This window comes from Corvus hawaiiensis, chromosome 12 (genome assembly GCF_020740725.1).
Source record: "Corvus hawaiiensis isolate bCorHaw1 chromosome 12, bCorHaw1.pri.cur, whole genome shotgun sequence".
NCBI lineage: Eukaryota > Metazoa > Chordata > Aves > Passeriformes > Corvidae > Corvus > Corvus hawaiiensis.
Window position 1 is genome coordinate 20,074,368 of NC_063224.1, and position 19,283 is coordinate 20,093,650.

At 39.0% G+C, this 19,283-nt stretch overlaps 1 protein-coding gene across 1 annotated transcript in view; it reads left to right on the forward strand.

The window, feature by feature from the left end:
* LOC125331903 (transcription initiation factor TFIID subunit 4-like) overlaps window positions 1–19,283 on the forward strand; it is a 148,464-nt gene that overhangs the window by 6,622 nt on the left and 122,559 nt on the right. Inside the window, 5 exon segments of the mRNA XM_048316310.1 lie at window positions 11,602–11,733; window positions 12,459–12,686; window positions 13,564–13,686; window positions 15,336–15,425; window positions 17,259–17,516. Coding sequence (XP_048172267.1) covers window positions 11,602–11,733; window positions 12,459–12,686; window positions 13,564–13,686; window positions 15,336–15,425; window positions 17,259–17,516 — 831 coding nt within the window.

A 19,283-nucleotide genomic window follows, 5' to 3' on the forward strand; every position in this document is an offset into this window, starting at 1 on the left:
TAACAAATTGTTTGTAATTTGAAGACTTCTGAGGAATAACCTTTACTGCACATGGAACCTTAGGAAGTGTGCGTAAATGTAGACCCCCTGCTTGGCTCTGGCTTCAGTCTGGGGTTTGGATCCCAAAGTCAGCCTTAAGATGTGTGCACAGCAAGTGTAGATCACGTTGATCTCAGGCAGCTGTTTTCTGCTTGTATGAAGCAGGTAATGTTGCAGAAGGGGTATAATCCTACTTGATGGATTTATGTAAAAATAAACCCGTGAGGATACTGCATGTTCAGGTGTTCGTAGAGTCAGCTGAAATCTGGAGGAGTTCAGGTATTAGAAAGTTGTAATTGCTTTTGTACAGGGTTCTGCCCAGGTAAATACCCCACTGCATTGTAGAGATTTCTTTACACTACCTAGTGCTAACACGCTGATTCAGAATAGAGGAAGCCAGCAAGGCCTTAAGAATGGTAAATATCTTGCAAGATGCAAAAGTTTGATTATTTTAGTGTAGGGGGATTAGAATCATGATATTGTAGCTTGTCAGGATTCATCTCCTTTGAAAATCTTAGTGGTAGCTGCCCAAACTGTGCTGCATAATTTCTGTGTTTGTTGTAATTAACAGGGTTAAGAAATAATTAATATTGCCCTTGGGAAATTTACATTGAACTTCCCTGACTCTGCATTTGATCTGCAGAGTCTTCTTTCATTGTGACATGCTTATGTTTTATATATGTTTGACCTTAGTGTGTTCCTTAAAAATTGTGGTTGACAGCCTTTTAAAACAAGACTGTAAAGATTTAAATTCTAAAGGTTTATATAATCAGAACTAGACATGAGACTTTAGTTTGATTAGGTGGGTGATTTATAACCAGAGACTGTTAATTGCTTTTCCAGATGAAATGTTCAGTGATAAATATTATGGTAAGGTTTTAGAAATGTCAGTTGTTTGAGTAGTCATTATAGTTAGTCAATTCAGGGATCAATTTCTAAAATAAAGGAAATTGTGTGTACTGAAAAATAATTTTTTCAGAGAGTTTTTAATTGGGCTTTTTTCTTTCAGGAACTCTTTCTGGTGGTCAGAAAACTGAATTCAGTGAATTAAAATTTCCAGAAGTTTAAAATGAATCAAAATTAATGTCCTAGGCTCTTATGTATATAGAGTATGAATATTCTAGAGTCATGGTGTCCACTGTGACTGAAACACAGGAAAATTCTGGTGCCGTAAGCTTAAGACAGAATATGAACATTAAGTGCCCGAGTCCTGCAGAGCGTTATGTGAGATGGATGAACATGGCAGGCTATGGAGTTTTAACCTTTTTCTGTGATGTTATCAAGATGGTTGGTATTTTACTGTGCAGAGCTCAACTTTATTACTCTACCTTTATTCAGTTATTTTAAGATAGCTTTATTTGGATTAAAATGCAGGGTGCTTTAAATGTGTAGAGCTTAGCATTGTAGTTTAGTCACTGAGTTTGTGCTTTAACCTACTTTTACCTATGTAGAAAGTCAGAACAAGTGGAAATTTGCAGTCTGCCTTAAGGATTCTAGGAAATAATATCTTATGAAGAATGTGTCAGAAGAAGACATGGCTTTCATGCTTTGTGGGTGTTACGGTTGCTGTTCTCCAGATTGTCCTAATTTTTAGCCTGTGTCAGGTGTCAAAAGTTACTCAGCTAAGTGATTGTTTTCAGGGTTCATTTGTATGTACACTTTAAATAATTATTGTGATGAGAAAGTCTGTTGTGAGCAATACAGCTAGGTGTAAAACACAGGGTATTAAATAACATGCCAAAGAAATTGCAAAAGCTGGCAGTTACTTTTGGCAACTCGTTAAGAAATGTTGAAAGTGCTAACTGGAGAACATAAAACGGATTTTGAATTACTCTTTTTAAAACTAGAAGGAGGAGTGTCTGAAAAACTACCAAGTGTTCATCTAAATTTGAAAGCTCTTTGGTTCTCTCTCCTTGTAAGCTGTGTAATTTCTCCACTCTCAAAAAAGGAGGGGAAAACAAGGCAATGTTACAAATGTTCTGAAATAAAATCAGCTTGATCAATATATACAGAGCTGTTCAGATTCTAAACCACTTCTGCAGCCTGGGTACTACAGCAAGATTTTTCTTTCCATACCCGGGGCCATCATTTGCTAGATCTTCTCCATGATGTTGTGGAGGAAAACGAACCAGGTTTCCCCTGAAAATTCCTCTGGCTTCAGCAGCTAGGCCGATATCCAGGACAGTATGTGAGGAAGGAGCCACTTCCCCTGAGAACAATGGAAGCTGCTGAGATACAGGAAAGTGTAGTGTGTTTCCCCTGAGGAATTTGTGTAAGGCTTAAGTAAAGGCTTTCCTTACAGACAGTGGCTCTATCCTTACGTATTCTGTTGTTGAAGGTTCAGAAGTCAAGTATCTGTATACAGTAGTATTGACCCTTGTAGGGAATTGATGAGCCACCTCTCTTCCCTCCCCAAGTTTAAAAAAAGATGTGTTTGGATTGGAGTGCAAAACGCAAGAGTTCAGAAAGATTAAGATCCGTCACTTCCTGTTGATCCTACGTTGCTGTCTCCTGTGGGTGTGCTGTGAATTCTGGTCCTTCCATGATGAATGCTTCAGCTGGGCAGTCAAGGCACACAGTTGATTTGCACAGCAGACTTAAATCTGATGTTTCTCACTCTTTGATTGCTTGAATTTGCTATTTAAGTTACTTGACTTCTGCTGTTTGTAGTACCTTTGTCTCGTTTTTTTACAGCTGTCAGGAGTAGAGGCAGCTGTACAGCTTTGGGTGCACTTTTGTGTTAGGCTCGTGGGAGAAGAGAGGCAAATCCATTTTGAAAGGAAGACTTGGGTTCTTCTTGACTCTTAGGTGGGGTAATCTTCGATTAGACATTTAGTTATGCTCCTCTCAATTGCTGCTGTGTAAAGCATGAATGAAATCTGATTGTCTGCATTCTTAGTGGGATTCTGGAAAACTGGCAAATGGGGATAAGCACGTACCTTGTAGGGAGGGTCTGAGCTGGGATCAGCTTAAGGCTGAGCTCAAAGGTGCTGGGGCATGGACGCGTGTCCCAGGAGGGTGGACAGTATCTGCAGCACAGTCACCACAGAGGAGCAGTGAAACACATTCAGTCAAAAGAATCAGAACCTGAATGTAACAACAGTACAGAGAGCAGTGATTGAGAGAAGTGCCTGTAATAGAAAGATGTATTTGATATTTTAATGATCTTTTCCATTTACAGTCTTTCTGGTTTCTTTAAAATATTCAAGAAAAACCTGAATAAGTGCAATTGCACCATGTAACAGTTTTAGTTTAGTTCAAATTATAAGATTGCCTAGGATTGTAATGGGGATGTTAATGTTTGGACTCATTGACCTTTGAGGCCTTTTCCAACCTAAATGAATCTACAATTCTGTGCTATTAACTACTCTTAGCTGCAGTTTTTCTCTGGTGTGTTGTTTTGTTTAGAGAAAAATTGCAAAATATTGAGGTATATTAAAAATACCTTTCATATCAGTGCAGCTACAAGAGGCTTGTTTTTTTTTAAATTGGTATCTCAGGGTTTGCATGGAAGTACTTGGTCTTCCCTGAGTATTATAATAATCTTTGTATACATTAAAAAGTGCAAGTTTGTTGTACTGGGCTGGTGATAATGTGCTTCTTTTGGAAAACGTGATTTGGATGTTTTTGACTTACCTGTGCATAATTTTAGTTTAACTATTTTCTCTTTGTAGTTTTAGTTTACTTTTACTTTTTGGTTCATATTAATTTTAGATGAATATTAATACATTTTCAAAGCTGCCAAAATTTTATCAGCTTTAGAATATTAGTTAAGGTATAGGATTTTTAGGAAACAAGCCATAATTTGTTGGAACTTAAATTGATCTTAGAAGAATTCTACTCTGGGTTCTTGTATTATGAGCAGCTCATACAGTGTGGGTTTGCTTGCACTATTATATTCCTCAGAGATAATAAATAAATTCAGAAGTATTTTAAAACTGGTTCTTAGATTGCATTAAATTTTTGCTTCCATATCTTATTTTGAATCTTAGACTTGTGAAATTGTGAAAAATAGGGAGGTGCTGCCATCTAGTTTTCCTTTGCTGTGTTTCTTTTGTTTATCTGTGTTTTTCATTTGTGCATTTCATGGTTTTTCATGCCTTTGATGCATTTTTTTCACTGGCTTTCAGTATCTTAATGCCCAGGCGGGCTTACATTAATAACCAAATTGCAAAAAATAAGTTGTTTATTTCAAATTATTTTTAATTGCAATTATTTTATGTTAGTCACAAAATTAAAGTGCTGCTGTAGACTAAGAATATAAAGTGAATATCATACAGGAAAGACTAATGTTAGCCTGGCCAATAATATTTTATTTTGGAATATCTGTTGTTGGAACTTCAAAGCAGATGAAAGTATGTGTATTGGAATTTTCACGGGACTGCTGCTGAAAGTGGATTTGGCTTCAGAGTTTACCAGTGTTTTTGTTTCAAGTTTGATTCAAAATGTGTTTTCCAGTATTAAGTTTCTTTGTACATTTTTTGTGATCAGAAAAGGCAGTTATGTGTGAAGTTTGATGGCTTAGTATTTAGATATTTAGGCATATAAGTGAGTTACTTAACAGTACTTGTGCCACCAAGATAATTAGCTATCACTTGAGTTTTGTTTTCATTGTCTAAACAGTCTGGTGGTTTTTTTAAAGAAAATGACAGTTTTTTCTTGCTTTAGGCATTTTTCTAACTTCTGCTCTTTGGAATTTGAAGTTTATATCATGAGCGTTACTATTTTGTTTTCTGTGTTTCGATACTCACTTTCTGTTAAGTGTCACTTTAGCATCTGTTTTTAAAATGAAAAAAAAAAAAAGTTTTTTAATGGTATGCTGAGTGCTGCATCCCCTGCTCTGGCCATGGCTGTGTTTCTGCTGTGGAACACTCTCTGAGCAGCAGCAACAGCTCAGTCTGTGCCCTCACCGTGGTGCTGGTGGCTGATCGTTCACAAGCTGCTGTTCTTGCTAAAGCAGAGCCTTTCAGATCTGAGATTGGTCTGGTTATATACATTGTGCCTGTGTTTTCAGCATTGTTTATATTTTTGTGGCAGCTTTGGTATTTTTTTTCTCATTTATTTACTATTACTGATTCTTGTTTTTCTTACTGTTTTTCACATTCTTTTTGCTTTTCTGACCAATGCTTGTTTTACACTTTGCAGAAATTTTAAGCAACTAGATAAACCTTTTTTGTTGCTAAGATGCAGTGCCATTATCAAATAAGCTGTCCCATACTATTTCTTTTGTATAAATGGTTTTTGGGCTTCTTTGCAATGTTCTGGAGAATACATTTGTGATAGTAGGGCAGGTGGGTTGGGAGGTCAGAGAGAGTAAGAAATGTGTGGTCTTTACTGTGCTTTAACCACAAAACATTTTTCCTTCTTTTCCTTCATGATGCGTGATTCTTTTCTGTATAAGCATACAATAAGTTTTCAGTACTTACAAATGATACTGTTTACATTTTTATAACATTAACACTTAGCTCTAAGACTTAGAATAACACTCAAATGTTAATAAGGCTGTAACTTTAAATGTGCAAAGATTAGGAAATGCTATAAAGGAGGTTCCTGAACACTCTCACAGTGGCTCTCATGTGCATATGCATTATGCTGCATGACCATATACTACTGTTATTTTTAATTTCTAAGGTGTGTAGGCTGAACAGTCCTAATTAATGAAGATTTATATAATACCTTTTCCTCCACTGTTCAGTGAGTTGCTTCAGGCTTACTTGCTGTGCCCTTCTGCAGTGGGAATTAATAACCAAGCAGGTTTTCTTGTGAAGCTTATCCCTGTAACAACTTTCTCAACAATGCATTTAAGGGGATTACTAGCCTCCTTTTGTAAGTAGGAAATGGAACCTAATTGTCTCTATTTTAAATATGAAATTAAAAATGCTGGTTAATTTATTGTGTTCAGTTTGACTTCATTGCTTTCAGTTGGAGCCGTGGCCACTCCTGGTCACAAACTCCACGTTGCAAGTTGGGCACTCGTAAATACATTGCATAAGAGTATGGATGACAGTGGATTATCTGTATTTGCAGGCAGCACTAAGCACTTGAGGCAGGAGTAGAATACAACTGAAGTGCCAAAATTCAGCTGGTTTTTATTTACCAGATATTTTGGATGAAACCTAGTGATTGCAGAACAACCAGCCACTTCACCAGAGCATGAGAAAGTACTTTGATAAGTATTTGCTTCAGCAATAGGGGTTTTGAACCTAGAACCCCTGGTTTATGAAGGTTTTCTCTTGAGGCCCCAAGCTCCTCTCCCTGTCCTGTGTAGTTGCTCCAAGTCCTGTCTTCCTGCCCTGTTGTCCCAAAAGGGACATTGTGCATATGAGGAATAGAGCAACATCTCCCTGCTTTGGTTCTCATGCTCCACTCAGTGATACTGTGGTGGCAGCGAAGGTTCTGCCTCTGCTGTCTGACCTGTTGGAGATTCCACTTCCAGTCATTTTCTGAAATTGTGTGCAAATGTGAAGCTTTTAAAGGGATAATACTTTGGGTCAGTTTCACTGTATTTTTACCAGGCTGAAAAAAAAAAATCAAATCTCTGATAACAAATTTCTCTGCATCTGACATTCAAGTGCCTGTTCATCTGAACCATAACCAAAGGAATTGAGAGGCAGTCAATAAATGCGTGAAGTTTCTCCATGGACTCTTCAGAAGTTTTAAGTCTCAGGAAGCAGAGTTTGCTAATGGGGAGTGTTATGATGGATTAATAGCAGTTAGGGCTACAGCCATGCTTGTAGGAAAGGTTGTATGAGTTAGTTACTCAAAGATTATGTAGTGGTTGACCCTGGCTGGACACCAGGTGCCCACCAGAGCCTCTCCATCCCTGCCCTCCTCAGCTGGATGGGGAGAGGAAATGTAAGGAAAGGCTCATGGGTCAGGATAAGGGCAGGGAGAGATCCCTCACCAGTTACTGACACAGCAAAACAAAAAAATCTATTAACAACCAAATCAGAGTTGGATAACGAGAAATAAAAGCTAAAGCTTAAAACACCTTCTCCTCACCCCTCCTTGCTTCCTGGGCGTAACTTTACTCCCAGCTTTGTCCATCTCCTCCCCTGAGTGGTGCAGGGGGATGGGAAATGGGGGCTGTGCTCAGCTCATCCCAGGTTGTCTCTGCTGCTCCTTCCCCTCAGGGGAAGGGCTCCTCACACTCTTCCCATGCTCCAGTGTGGGGTCCTTCCCACAGGAGACAGCGAACTCCATGAGCTGCTCCAGCCTGGTCCCTTTCCATGGGTGCAGTCAGTCCTTCAGGAGCTGCTCCAGCCTGGTCCCTTTCCATGGGTGCAGTCAGTCCTTCAGGAGCTGCTCCAGCCTGGGTCCCCTGTGCCAGCAAACCTGTTCCAGCTTGGGCTCCTCTCTCCACAGGGCCACAGGTGCTGCCAGGAGCTGCTGCAGCGTGGAGTTCCCGGGGTCACAGCCTCCTTCAGGCAGCCCCTGCTGCCGTGTGGGGCCCTGCAGGGGCTGCAGGGGGATCTCTGATCCATCCTGGACCCCACGGGCTGCGGGGGCACAGCTGCCTCTCCCTGGGCTGCACCCGGGCTCAGGGGAACCTCAGCTGCAGCTCCTGGAGCAGCTCCTGGCCCTCCTGCCCTGCCCTGGGGGTTTGCAGAGCTGCTCCTCTCACAAATTCCCACTGCTGTCACCCAGCTGCAATTCCTCGGGGATTTCCTCCCCCTTCCCAGATGTTCCCCAGAGCTGCTGCCACTGTCACTGCTGGGCCCAGCCTTGGCCAGGGGTGGGTCTGTCCTGGAGCCGGCTGGAATTGGCTCTGCTGGACACAGGGGAAGCTTCTGGCAGCTTCTCACAGAAGCCACCCCACCACCAAAACCTGGCCATGCCAGCCCAGTACAAGTGAGCTCCCAGATTTGACCTTTAGCTTATGCTTCTGCCAGTGTCTGTGATCCCACTTCAGTTTTCTCTTTGTTAAACAGGGCTGTTGATTGAGGCATCTCAGATGGCATCTTAGCCTGGTCTATTGTGTTTATAAGAAGTCTTCTAGATTAATGGTTAGAAATAAAACTGAATTTTATTTCAGATTTTGCAAATTTAAACCTAAAAATCTAATTAAAGTTGAGTTTTGCATAAAGCTTAGTGAAGCCGTGTATTGGAAGACGTAAAGATGTGTATTGTGAAAAACTTGGCCCTGCTTTTGTGTTAGTGTTTGTTCAAATGCTGTTGGGGTATTTTCTTCCTTTTGTGGTTGATAGTGGCCAAGTTTATTGACAGGAATGATGATGAAAAATGTATGGAACTAACTTGTCAGAAGTTGAGCTCTCCAGCTCTGTAGTACAGAGCCTGTGCTGCTGGTACCTGGAGTGTAGGTCAGTAGGTGGTTCTATAGTACAAAATACAAGTGTATCCCAAACCTGCTCCGAAGGATTTACATACTTTGGCAGTTTAAGTTGTCTTCATTTGATAAAGCTGTGAATATGGAATGCAGTCTCTAAAATTGGTACAGTTGTGCCTTGGCAGTGACAAATAATCTTTGGCTATTTTGACTGTTTTCTCCATATTCAAGTGACTTGTTTTTTCAAAAGCAGCCTTGTGTATTCCTTGAAGTACAGAGGCAGATAGGTTGTGCACAGCAGGTGCAATGGATTCTCTCCCAAGCTTTGCCTCTCTATTCATGTGCCCAGAGCTCTGGGGAGAAGGGAAGTAAAACAGAGATGTTGTTTAGGGAGTGAATTTACAGGACACTGTAACAATTCTAATATGCTCTGACTGCCTAAGTGGAAGGAAGTCACTTGCTGCACCGTGAAATTGGAGTCACTTGTGTTACCTGTGTGACTTGGGCAAGGCAGAGCAAACCTTGGGACACCCCCCCCCCCCAGGCTGTCCCTTCTGAAATCCTCCTTTCCTCAGTAGCACTGTGCTGTGCTCCCTGTTTCTGAGCTGTGTGGACAGAGCCAGCTCAGCTCTGTGTGCAAATGCATCCCCCAGTGTCCCCATGGACATCAGTAGCAGGTTATTGACTGTGTTCATTCATGGTCTGAGTACAGGGCAAAAGTCTCTTCAACATTACCTTGCTGTATTTAGGGAATGTAAAAACATCTGATTTATCTAATAAAAACTAATAGTTACATTTGAAAATGTATTTCTTTCTAACTTTCCTGGTAATTTCAGAATTTAATAGCATTGTACCAAACCTCAGCATTTTTTTCTTAAGGAGCGTCATAAATCCTTTCAGATTCTTCCAGTAGGAACTTGACACATTGGGTTATGGTTTTTTTTTTAATAATGTTGATAATTTTTGTTTTCTTTTTGACTTATTTCTCATGAGATCTGTTTACAAGTTTCCTTCCATAGAAAACACAGCTTTTTGTTTCTAAATAATTTTTATCAATTCTCAAGGCATTAGTGTTGGGAATCTTTAGAGTGTCTTCTGGCAACTTGTAGCTGTCACTTGAAGATCATTTCCATGATATTTAAGAATTTCTCCAGGCTAGTTTCTTGTTATGTTTCTCATCCCCTCATTTCACACTTACCTTTTCAACCCTTCTGAGTTTTGGAACCACGTTAGTAAACTATTGCATTACTTTGTTTGCAGTTCTCTTGTGGTGAGGGATTTCTTCATATCCAGCACATTAGTAGATTTGACTGCCATTTTCTATCAAAGGCTTTTGTCACTATTGATTTTTAAAACCAAGGGTGAATTTAGCCTTCAGAGTTTGCTGCTGAGGTCTGGCACATTGGAATACATTCGTAGTTGGGTATTATAATAGTGAACACTTATATTTTAATTATGTGCAGTTTTATTTTCAAGTATGTTCCTGTGATGAATCGTGGGCATTTATTAGCTGACAAAAATTCTCTAGCTCGTAATCTCACTATGTATTTGTGGATTTCTGGCTGCAGGTCTTGCCTGGAACCAAGTAGCTGCCAGAAGTGTCCCTGGTTATCTGCTTGTTTCCTAAATCCTCACTTCTGCAAGCCTGGACTGATAAGGGGGCAGATATCACAGTCATGCTGTGTTTTTAGGCTGGAAACTGATTATAAGCAAGTGAACAAGTTACACAATACTTATATTTTAAATGCAAACACTCATCAGGTAGATATAATTTCACTCAACCAGTACTTTAAAATATTTGGTCATTTTTATAATGGAGAAAAGAGGTGTAGGGTATTTAAAGCAGAAAAAGCTTATATGGTCCTTCTTCCAAAATAGCAGACAATTCTACCTCTTCATGATGATGCTGTTTATTGTCTCTAGGCTGTCTCAGGATGGAAGACATCCCTAGTCAAGATTTTAAAAATCTTGAAAGCTATACAAACAAACAAAAAAAGGGTTTGTTCAGATGTCAGGTAGATTTATTTGATTTGTTTTCTTTCCTCTTTTTTTTCCCCCAAGTACAGAAGATTGATATCTGGTAGATGATGTTGCTGGACTGATTTGTAAGGAATGCTTGGGGCTTTGAATGCCTGCCTGGGCTTCTGTTCCTTTTGGAGATATCTTAGAATACACTGGATGTTCTTTAAAGAAGTATTTTATGTAGGTTTAATAGACAATGTATGAATCTAAAATAAGCAGTTCTTTATAAAAATATGAATTTTAGAGTAATATAAATTAAAATGCAAATCAAGGAAAACTAGTTTTATCTTGTGAGAAGCAACATCAGCCATGATTTATTACTCTATCCACTTAGAAAATTTGTCTTTTCTGAGTGTGTGAATGCAAATCTTAATAAATGCAAGTTATAAGACACCAGTGTGGCCTCTATTTTTATTAATGAGTGGTTCTTATTTTGTCATAATTGCCATATTGTGTGATGTATTTAATTTATAATGGTATTTCCATTCCTGCAGAATTAAATAGCAACTTCTTTGGAGACATTTTTTTAATTCCTAAATCTTGTCCTTTTGTAAGATGGCAAGAGATTTCAGTCTTGCAATGAAAGTAAATCAGAAAATAAATAATATATTTGCTGAACATGATAAATTTCCTGACCTGTAGAATATACTACTGACTGAAAGGCTGTGGGTCAGTCATTTTCCTTTGTCTGCACTTCACATTGCAGTTGCTGGCTGGGTACAGAGCCTGTGTTCTATGACAAAGGTTCTCCCAATGCTTGGACTTCATTTCTGTGCAAGTTAGTTTCTATATAATTCAATCTGAAATTATTTTAAGAATATTTTTCTTCTTTCTAAATTTTCTGTCCATATTAATTTTCATAAAGAAAAAGCACTAGAACAGGCCAGTAAATACCAAGAGGACCAATATGTGTTACTGGCAATGATAGACTCAAATATTGATGAATACTGACGTGTAAATATTACAACTGAATTAATGCATCAATAGAACATCAATTTTTTTGCAGGTCACGTTTGTTTTTTCTGATTTTTTTCCATATAGCTACACAAGTAATGGCTTTTAGGAGAAATATTGCAAAGCTGTCATTGAACACGAAAAAGCTAGTTTTTCCAGTATTTGTGAATATATATATATATTTAAGAACACATAACTAGATTTGATTTTTTTTTTTTTTTTTGCAGTACTAATAATTATTTATTCTTGCAATCACTATTATTAAAAAATTACTAAAATGCTCGTTTTTCCTTTATTAGCAGCCAACATCCGTGGCCGCCTCCAGCGTCCGCCTGGGCCTCCCCGTGCAAGCCAAGGTGGTGCCATCGACGGCTGCACCCGTCAGTGCCACGGCCACGCTGCCAGGAGGGGCTGTGCTCTCCCACACCACGGTCAGTGGGGACAGCCAGAGCCAGGGGGCTCAGGGAACAGTGCCTGTGTGTGGGATACGGGCAGGGACTGTAGTGGTAGGACAAGGAGAAAAGGGTTCGAACTCAGAAGGGAGATTTAGGGCAGATATATGGAAGGAATTGTTCCCTGTGAGAATGGGCAGGCCCTGGCACAGGTTGCCCAGAGAAGCTGTGGCTGCCCCATCCCTGGAAGTGTCCAAGGCCAGGTTGGACAGAGGTTGGAGGCTTGGAGCAACGTGGGGTAGTGGAAGGTGTCCCTGCCCATGGCTGGGAGTGGAACTGGATGAGCTCTAAGTTCCTTTCCAACCCAACCCATTCTATCAGTTTATGGTTTACCTGGTTTTTTGAAAGTGAATTTTAGTGTTTTATTGCAAATGTAATCCTAGAAATTAATAAGGAATGTGTAGTCAGACTGTGTTACGCAGGTGATGAGTGGTAGCCTAGATCTTATTTTCTGTTGTTTCTTAGATGATAACAAATTTCAGGGTAGCTAATTTTCTTTAAAGAAAAAGCTCAAATCAGCTGGAGTGATAAATACTGTTGGAGCAGTGGATGTGCTGCTCTGTTTTTGTCCCTGTTGAGGGCTGTGGTGTGTGCTGTATGTCACCGTGTCACCAAAACAAGCTTTTCCTTTCAAGAATGCTGTTGTTGAGTAAAAGAATTAAAAGAAGATAATTACCTGTTTTTTCAATATAAAATATTAATAGGTATCAGTAGCTACGACGAGTGCTCAAAATTTGTTCAAGACAACAGTAGCAACGGGAACTTCATCTTCTCAACAGCCTGCAGTGATCACTGGTGGACAGAGCCAGGGCTCAGCCCAGCCCCAAGGTCAGCCCCGGCTGCCACTCCCCCCTCACACAGCAGCACAGGTACCAGCACAGCCCCTGGTCATTCCCAGCTCTCCTGTGCCTGGAACTACGGTTGTATCGCAGGCAAGTTTGAAAATAGTGGAAACATTGTTTTCTTAGTACTTTAGCAACTCCTAGGGTCTATTCAGAAGCAAGAAGAGCTTTTTCTTCATGCAAGCATGTATCCCCTGATGGAACAAATACTGGACAAACAGGAAAACCCTTCCTCTGGTTTCAGCTAAATGGGATACAAATTCTGAGAGGGAGGAAGAGCACTTGTGGTCAGCTTTCCCCATCCTGCCTTGTATGTGTCACTAGTGAAAGAATTATTCTGTTCCTGCAGGCAGAACAGTCAGACCTTCGGTCTGTGAACTTCATGATTATCCTGTTGCTGGGCCTCAGAACTATGGTTACACTGCAGTGTGACATTTCTGTTTCTTGGAGCAATTACACCATGTAAAAACAGTGGCTTGTTTTACTACTAATGAAAAAAAGATTAGATATGATGATGTTTGAAGACTTACTTCTAATCTGATTTTACTGCTGTAGCTGCTTTGTACAAAAACATACTGAATCAATAATTTAACAAATGAAGATAGCTTGGGGAATGTTTGTGCATTGTGTATTGGGCATCTCAAAGGGGAATGCATCTCCAGCAAATTCTTGTGTTACTTCTCATATTTAAGTTTATTTGTACCAAAGCAGACTGTAAAATATAAAATGTATTTCTTTCATCAATTTTTTTGTTATTTGCGAGCTGTGATGTTCAGTTACATAAAGAAGATAAGAAAGTCTCAGGTAACAAGCAGTAATAGCAAAATAGCTGCAGACATGTTTTACATATGTCCTGTCTGAATTGGAAAAATTTCATCCTTTTCCTTATTTGTAGTGGTCAGAGCATGCATTGATTGTGATGGAAAAATAGCATGGAGCTGATACTTGTTTTCTGTGGCTTTTCCAGGAAATGCAAGAGAATGTGAAAAAATGCAAAAACTTTTTAGCTACCCTTATAAAACTTGCTTCTCATAACTCACCATCACCAGAAACATCCCGCAATGTGAAAGCTCTGGTTCAAGATTTGTTGGTAAATATTTATGTACCTTTTGTCAGTTGTCTATTAAGCTTGTTATTTATGGATGCTGAAAACTATTGCTTTGATCTTAACAATTCTTTTGGCTGTGATCAAAGTGAAAGGGGTTGGGCTTCATCAAAATGCAATATTCTGTACGTTACATATATGAAAATCTATTAAAGGCAGACTTCCTCTTGGTTTTTGGAAGGGGAAATGCAGCAAAGTATTTATTAGGCAGTTGTCAAAGCCACTCTTGTTTTGCTGGGTAATATTTTGGTTATTTCTTTAGTAAAATACGTGATTTTTCCTTGAGGATTCATTAAGGTTTTTTTTCCTCTAAACCCTGGTCTTTTCTGAAACAACAGGCTCTTAATTGTTTGAAGCACAGAACGACTGTAGATACATGCTGTCACAATGTGGGTTAGGGTTTCTAGGACTGAAGGAAAAGTATTTTCCTGAGCTGGTGATTTTCAGCTGTTCTGCAGACATGCCCCTGTGTGGAGCCTTAGTGGCATGGGGATTTCCAGTGCCAAAGCTGTTTTAGACAGAGTCCTTGGGCCCAGAAAAAGGCTGGACTTGCTGCAGTCTTCAGTGCAACGGGTGCTGCAGTGAATTGTATAAATGAGCTGCAGACAGATGTTACTGTGGAGCTGGGAAAAGTCAGTCTTCTTAAAAGAAATGTAAATAGTCTATGAAGAACTTGGATTTAAAAGTAGTTGCTATTAATTTCTTTTAATTCATTGCCAGAGAAGTCTGTATCTTATAGACAAGCCTAAGGCCGTTTTCAAGTGTGAGCCATTCAACAGTCATATTCAGTGATTCCAGTAGAAACACGTTTTAACTTTTACAAACTTGAAAAGAGTAAATAAGTAAAGGTAACTACTTACAGTATTTTAAACAAAGTACCAACACACGTAATAAATATATTTATTGAAGCTTGTTTGGGTTTGGTTTTTCTCTTGTTCTGTATCAGTCAGGAAGGCTAATTAATGTTTTTATTACAACCTGAACTTAAACTAATGATACTTCAGAAGTATCATAAAATGCACCCAAGTTAGAATTCTTTTCAATTTACTACTAAATAAGTGACTGATTATGTATTTGATATATTTATAAGTGTGTATTTTGTGAGTATACATACAAATTCACTGAGGAGAACATTTTATATCTACTTATAAGTATGCTTTTTATGTATGGCCATGCTTTACATATATAGTTTTATATATACAGATTCTACAAGTTAAATTGTACCATCAGAATTGGTTATGGAATTATTACAAAGGCTGACAAATTTTATATTTGTAAGGTTATGTCAACAACCTGTTGTTGTTGTAGTTTTCTTTTAATTTAAAAAATGAAATCACTGTGTAAATGTTAGCAAGAGAGTGGAGTCCCAAAAGAGACTTGAGTATTTCCAGAGCCTTGTTTTGTCTTAAATTGTGCATCCCCACGGGGCTTGTCTGAATTTTGAGTGGCATGTTACGTGTTTGAATTAGTGCTTGACAGAAGGATCTTAGAGAGGAGCTAAGAGACTTCAGCTCTGGAAGTTTTTGCTATGGCAGCCTATTTAGCTAGAGAGATATGTGTATGTATTAGCTGGGAAAGAGGCAGCCAAACAACTGAACTGAGATGTTAACACTTTTCTTTTCTTCACGCTGAAGGATGCAAAGATTGATCCAGAAGAATTTACAGGCCGCCTTCAAACAGAACTCAAATCATCTCCTCAGCCATATCTTGTACCTTTCCTTAAGGTAATGTGAATATTGTTTGGATAAATTTATTTCAGTGCAAAGTTTCATTACATTAAGTCTTAGAATATCCTTTTTAAGTGGTATTATCTTCACTGGTCCAGAGCAGGACTACACTTTTTCTACTTCTAAATGCCGCCCATTTCTGCCAAGATCTTGTCTGGAAGTCCCGTGCAGGCTCCACCTGTGTCAGGCCAGGCCGTGCTGCTCGCAGCTTGTGTGGCCCTGTGCTGCCCTGGGCTGCTCCAACAGCCTGGGACAGTGGTGAGAAGTAGGGAGCTCCTACAGCAGGGAGATCTTGTGTGTTTGGGACCTTGGCTGAGCTTTAAGAAAAATGTATTTGCTTTCCAGAGCAGATCTGGAGTTCACAGCTCGAGTAGCCCTGATCTAGAGTGTTGCAGTAATTAGATTTTAAAGAAAAAAGCAGCTACTCCCTAGTTTGGAAGCCATCCATTGGCTATTCTGGTAGTGATCCTTTACTTTTATAATAAATACACTTTTCTGTGGTAGTAAGTAATTTTTTGTAAAGAAGAAAAACATTCACACAAAGAGTCCCAAGTTATTTCTACAGAATGCTTCAAGTAATTTAATAAACTGTTTCCATACTGTTTTTCTAATCTATGTTTGGGTCATTGGTAACTTTCAATCCACATGTAACAATAATTATGAAAAACCAAACTGGATAAAGGTGCTGATTAGATGATTCTGCTTCTAATCTGGAACTAATCAACAGTAGAATTTCTGATGTGATACCACATAGATTTATTGTTGGGTCCTAAGTTAGTATATGTGAGGGTAAATTTAACTTCTAATTGGTTCTGTAAATTAGCTACAATAACTTCCATATGCAGGGTTATATACAAACATAAAAAGCGTGTTTAAGTCCCAACAAAACCACAAATATGATTTTAAAAGTATTTTCGGTCTAGTTCAAAACTTCTCTGTTTAGAGCAGATTTCCTCTCTCTCTTCTCTCCCTGCAACTTTGCTTCAGAACTTTCTGCTTCTGTTTTTTCAAGTTATCATTAACTCTTGTTTGTGGCTTTTACTGCAGTCACTTCTAGCATCATGATAAGTTTTGATTTATTTCCTTTCTTTGAAGTCCTTTCTGGGCAACAGGCATTAAGTTTTTAGATCAATATTAGAAGTGTAGAAAGAACTGTAGCTTGGGCTAAACACTACTGCATTCTACAGCTGCCTCAGGGAGCACTTCAAAAGAACACTTCTGCCACTTAAAAAGTAAAAAGTTTGTTCATGAAGGTACAGTACAGCCTTTTGGAAGTATGTTCTCCTTGAAGTGGTATGAACATGGAGCTTACAGTAGTACACTTTTTTATTCCAATCACAGTACATTACTTCAGAAACAATACAATAAACAGCTACTGCTGTAGGGCACTGAGAGTGAAATCATCTGGTTCCAGGTACTGGAGGTGTGTCAGGAGGAGTAAATTGATGCAGCTTGCCGCTTCTAGCGTGCAGTGGGAATAGGGTTGTTCTGTGGTTCTACCTTTTCTGCTTCCATTTCTTGCCCTTCCAAAGACCTAAGCTATAAGTTCTAGATAGTCTCGAGAAGAAGAGTGTTGTATTTTACTGCTACAGTGGATTAAGGGTACATGAAAATCTACAGGGTTGCTAAATCCAAGCTGAAAGCTTATTAAAAATGTAAGCTGAACTTTCTCTTACAAAGTATGTTCAATCTTACTTCTGTTTGATGATTAGGCAGTTAGTAAAATTGGAAAGAAAGATCCATTCCTTTAATTATGTTTCCAGCTAATTTCAAAATGCTTTTTGTCAATCTGCTGAATTTGATATTTCATAAACTTTCTTCCGTTTTTAGAAAAGTCTACCTGCACTGAGACAATCTTTACTGAATAGTCAACATTTGGTTTTGCAAGGACAGCCGTCTCAGCAGTCACTCCAACAAACCAAGCTCTCACAAGTTATACCTCAATCTGCCTCGGGAAGCATTTCCTCTGTTGTCACAACGCAGACAATAGGAATAAGGCAACCAAACAACATTTGCACCGTCTCTGTATCAAATACAGTGCAGCCTCCTCAGGTTAAGGTGGTACAGTCAAATCAGAGTTCTCAACTGGTAAGTACTATAGAATAAAAGAGGGTTTCTTAATGGACTGTATAGCAGTTTGCAGTGTCACTTTTATTGCAGCTTGTTTGGGAAAATTAGTTTTTGTTTGTATCATATTCTGTGGTATGTGGTAGTACCTCATTTTCTCTCATTTCGCATGTATGCTCAACCATTTAGATAAGATTATTAACGTAAATTTAAGGAAGTGCACTCTTGGCCTTTTTGTCTGCAACAGAGTGTTGTATGAGCACAGTGGAATTTGAGGGAATTACAAATGTAGAACAGAAAGCTTTCCAAGATTTGCAGCCAAGAGTTTAATGTTAAGTATGTCATTAGGTATGCTGCTTTTCTTTAAAATTAAAATGAACTCTCATTTTAAACTCTTCTGCACACAATTATAAAATCTTGTAGAAGAATAGCTGTGCTGTATCAGGATGTTTTGTTTAGAAATAATGCCATTCTCTGTTACTCACTGAACTGTATCTTTGTTGTGCATAGTGGAGTATTATGTGCTTAGATTCATTAATTTCAAAGGCACTATCAGTAAGGCAGCTGTACAGCCAGGTAGTCACTGAGAGCGTGCTGACTTTATCCTGCTGTTACCCAGGATCTTGTGTGTATGTTTGCACTTGTAATTAAAAGATGTTAAGGATTTTACAAGGCCTTGAGTTTATACAGGCGTTACTACCCTTTGTGAGAGTTTCCTTGTCTGTGGTTTCTGTGTATGTGTGAGTAAAGTATTTCACTTAGGTTTCAAAATCATATAGACAGGTCCAGAACAGGTATCAAGTTGGTAAAAAATTTATATTATCAAGGTCAAGAAATGCATACGTGATAATGTAAAACCTTACAGTGATCTGTCCTTGAGTTTATAGGCTCTATAAAGCATTTGAGTAATTTGTAAGGTGTGTCGAGAGAGAATATTTCTTTTGCTTTAGTTTAAAAGTTGCAGTGTACAGTCTGAAAACACAGTCTGAGCTGTGTCTTGAACATTACAAACACTTTCTAGTGGTTAAATTATTAACTTTAAAATAAAATTAATATAATTTAATAATCCTTTAGCGAGCATAATTTTAATGTGTAATAGCATCTTGAATGCTAAGATTTCTGACTCTGGCAGTTGTAATACACATGAGACAGTTGGGTGTTTTTCACCTTAACTCACCTGCTTCAGTGCAAGTCCAGCCACTTGCGTTCTTACTTTTTCTGAGATGGCTTCTCCCCACCCTGTCTAGATACTTGTATGAATTAGAAAAGTGTTCCTCACACTTTTTGTGACATCTCTTTGGTTTGTCCATGTTTCATGACTGAATGGACAGTAGCTTTGGCTCTTCTAGGTAGAAGAGCAGAAACTGGTGATAATTACAGGCAGTAGGTGTAAAAATTACTCCCTATCCCAGGGTAAGCAGATCTCTGCCCACAGCTGACAGATTGCTTACAAGTAGAAATGTCCATGGCCAGTAAGTCTGGCCTTATGTCATGCCACAATCTTAAGACTAACCTACTGCCATGTAACACAGCTTTTTCCGGTATCGTGCAGCCCACCTAAAGTGCTCCTGTGCCCGCTAGGAAGGTTGCACCCCACCTTTTGAGAAACACTGATGTAGGACAAAAATGTGTAAGACCACAGGAATTCTCACTCTTACTATTATAGTTCTGGTGCAGTATTTTCCAATTGGGATAAAGCCAGATTTCCGGGAGAGGCATATTCTGCCTGTCTCATGTCAATGGATACTCAGAGCAAGCAGTCAGGATGTTAACTTGAGTAGAGATTAA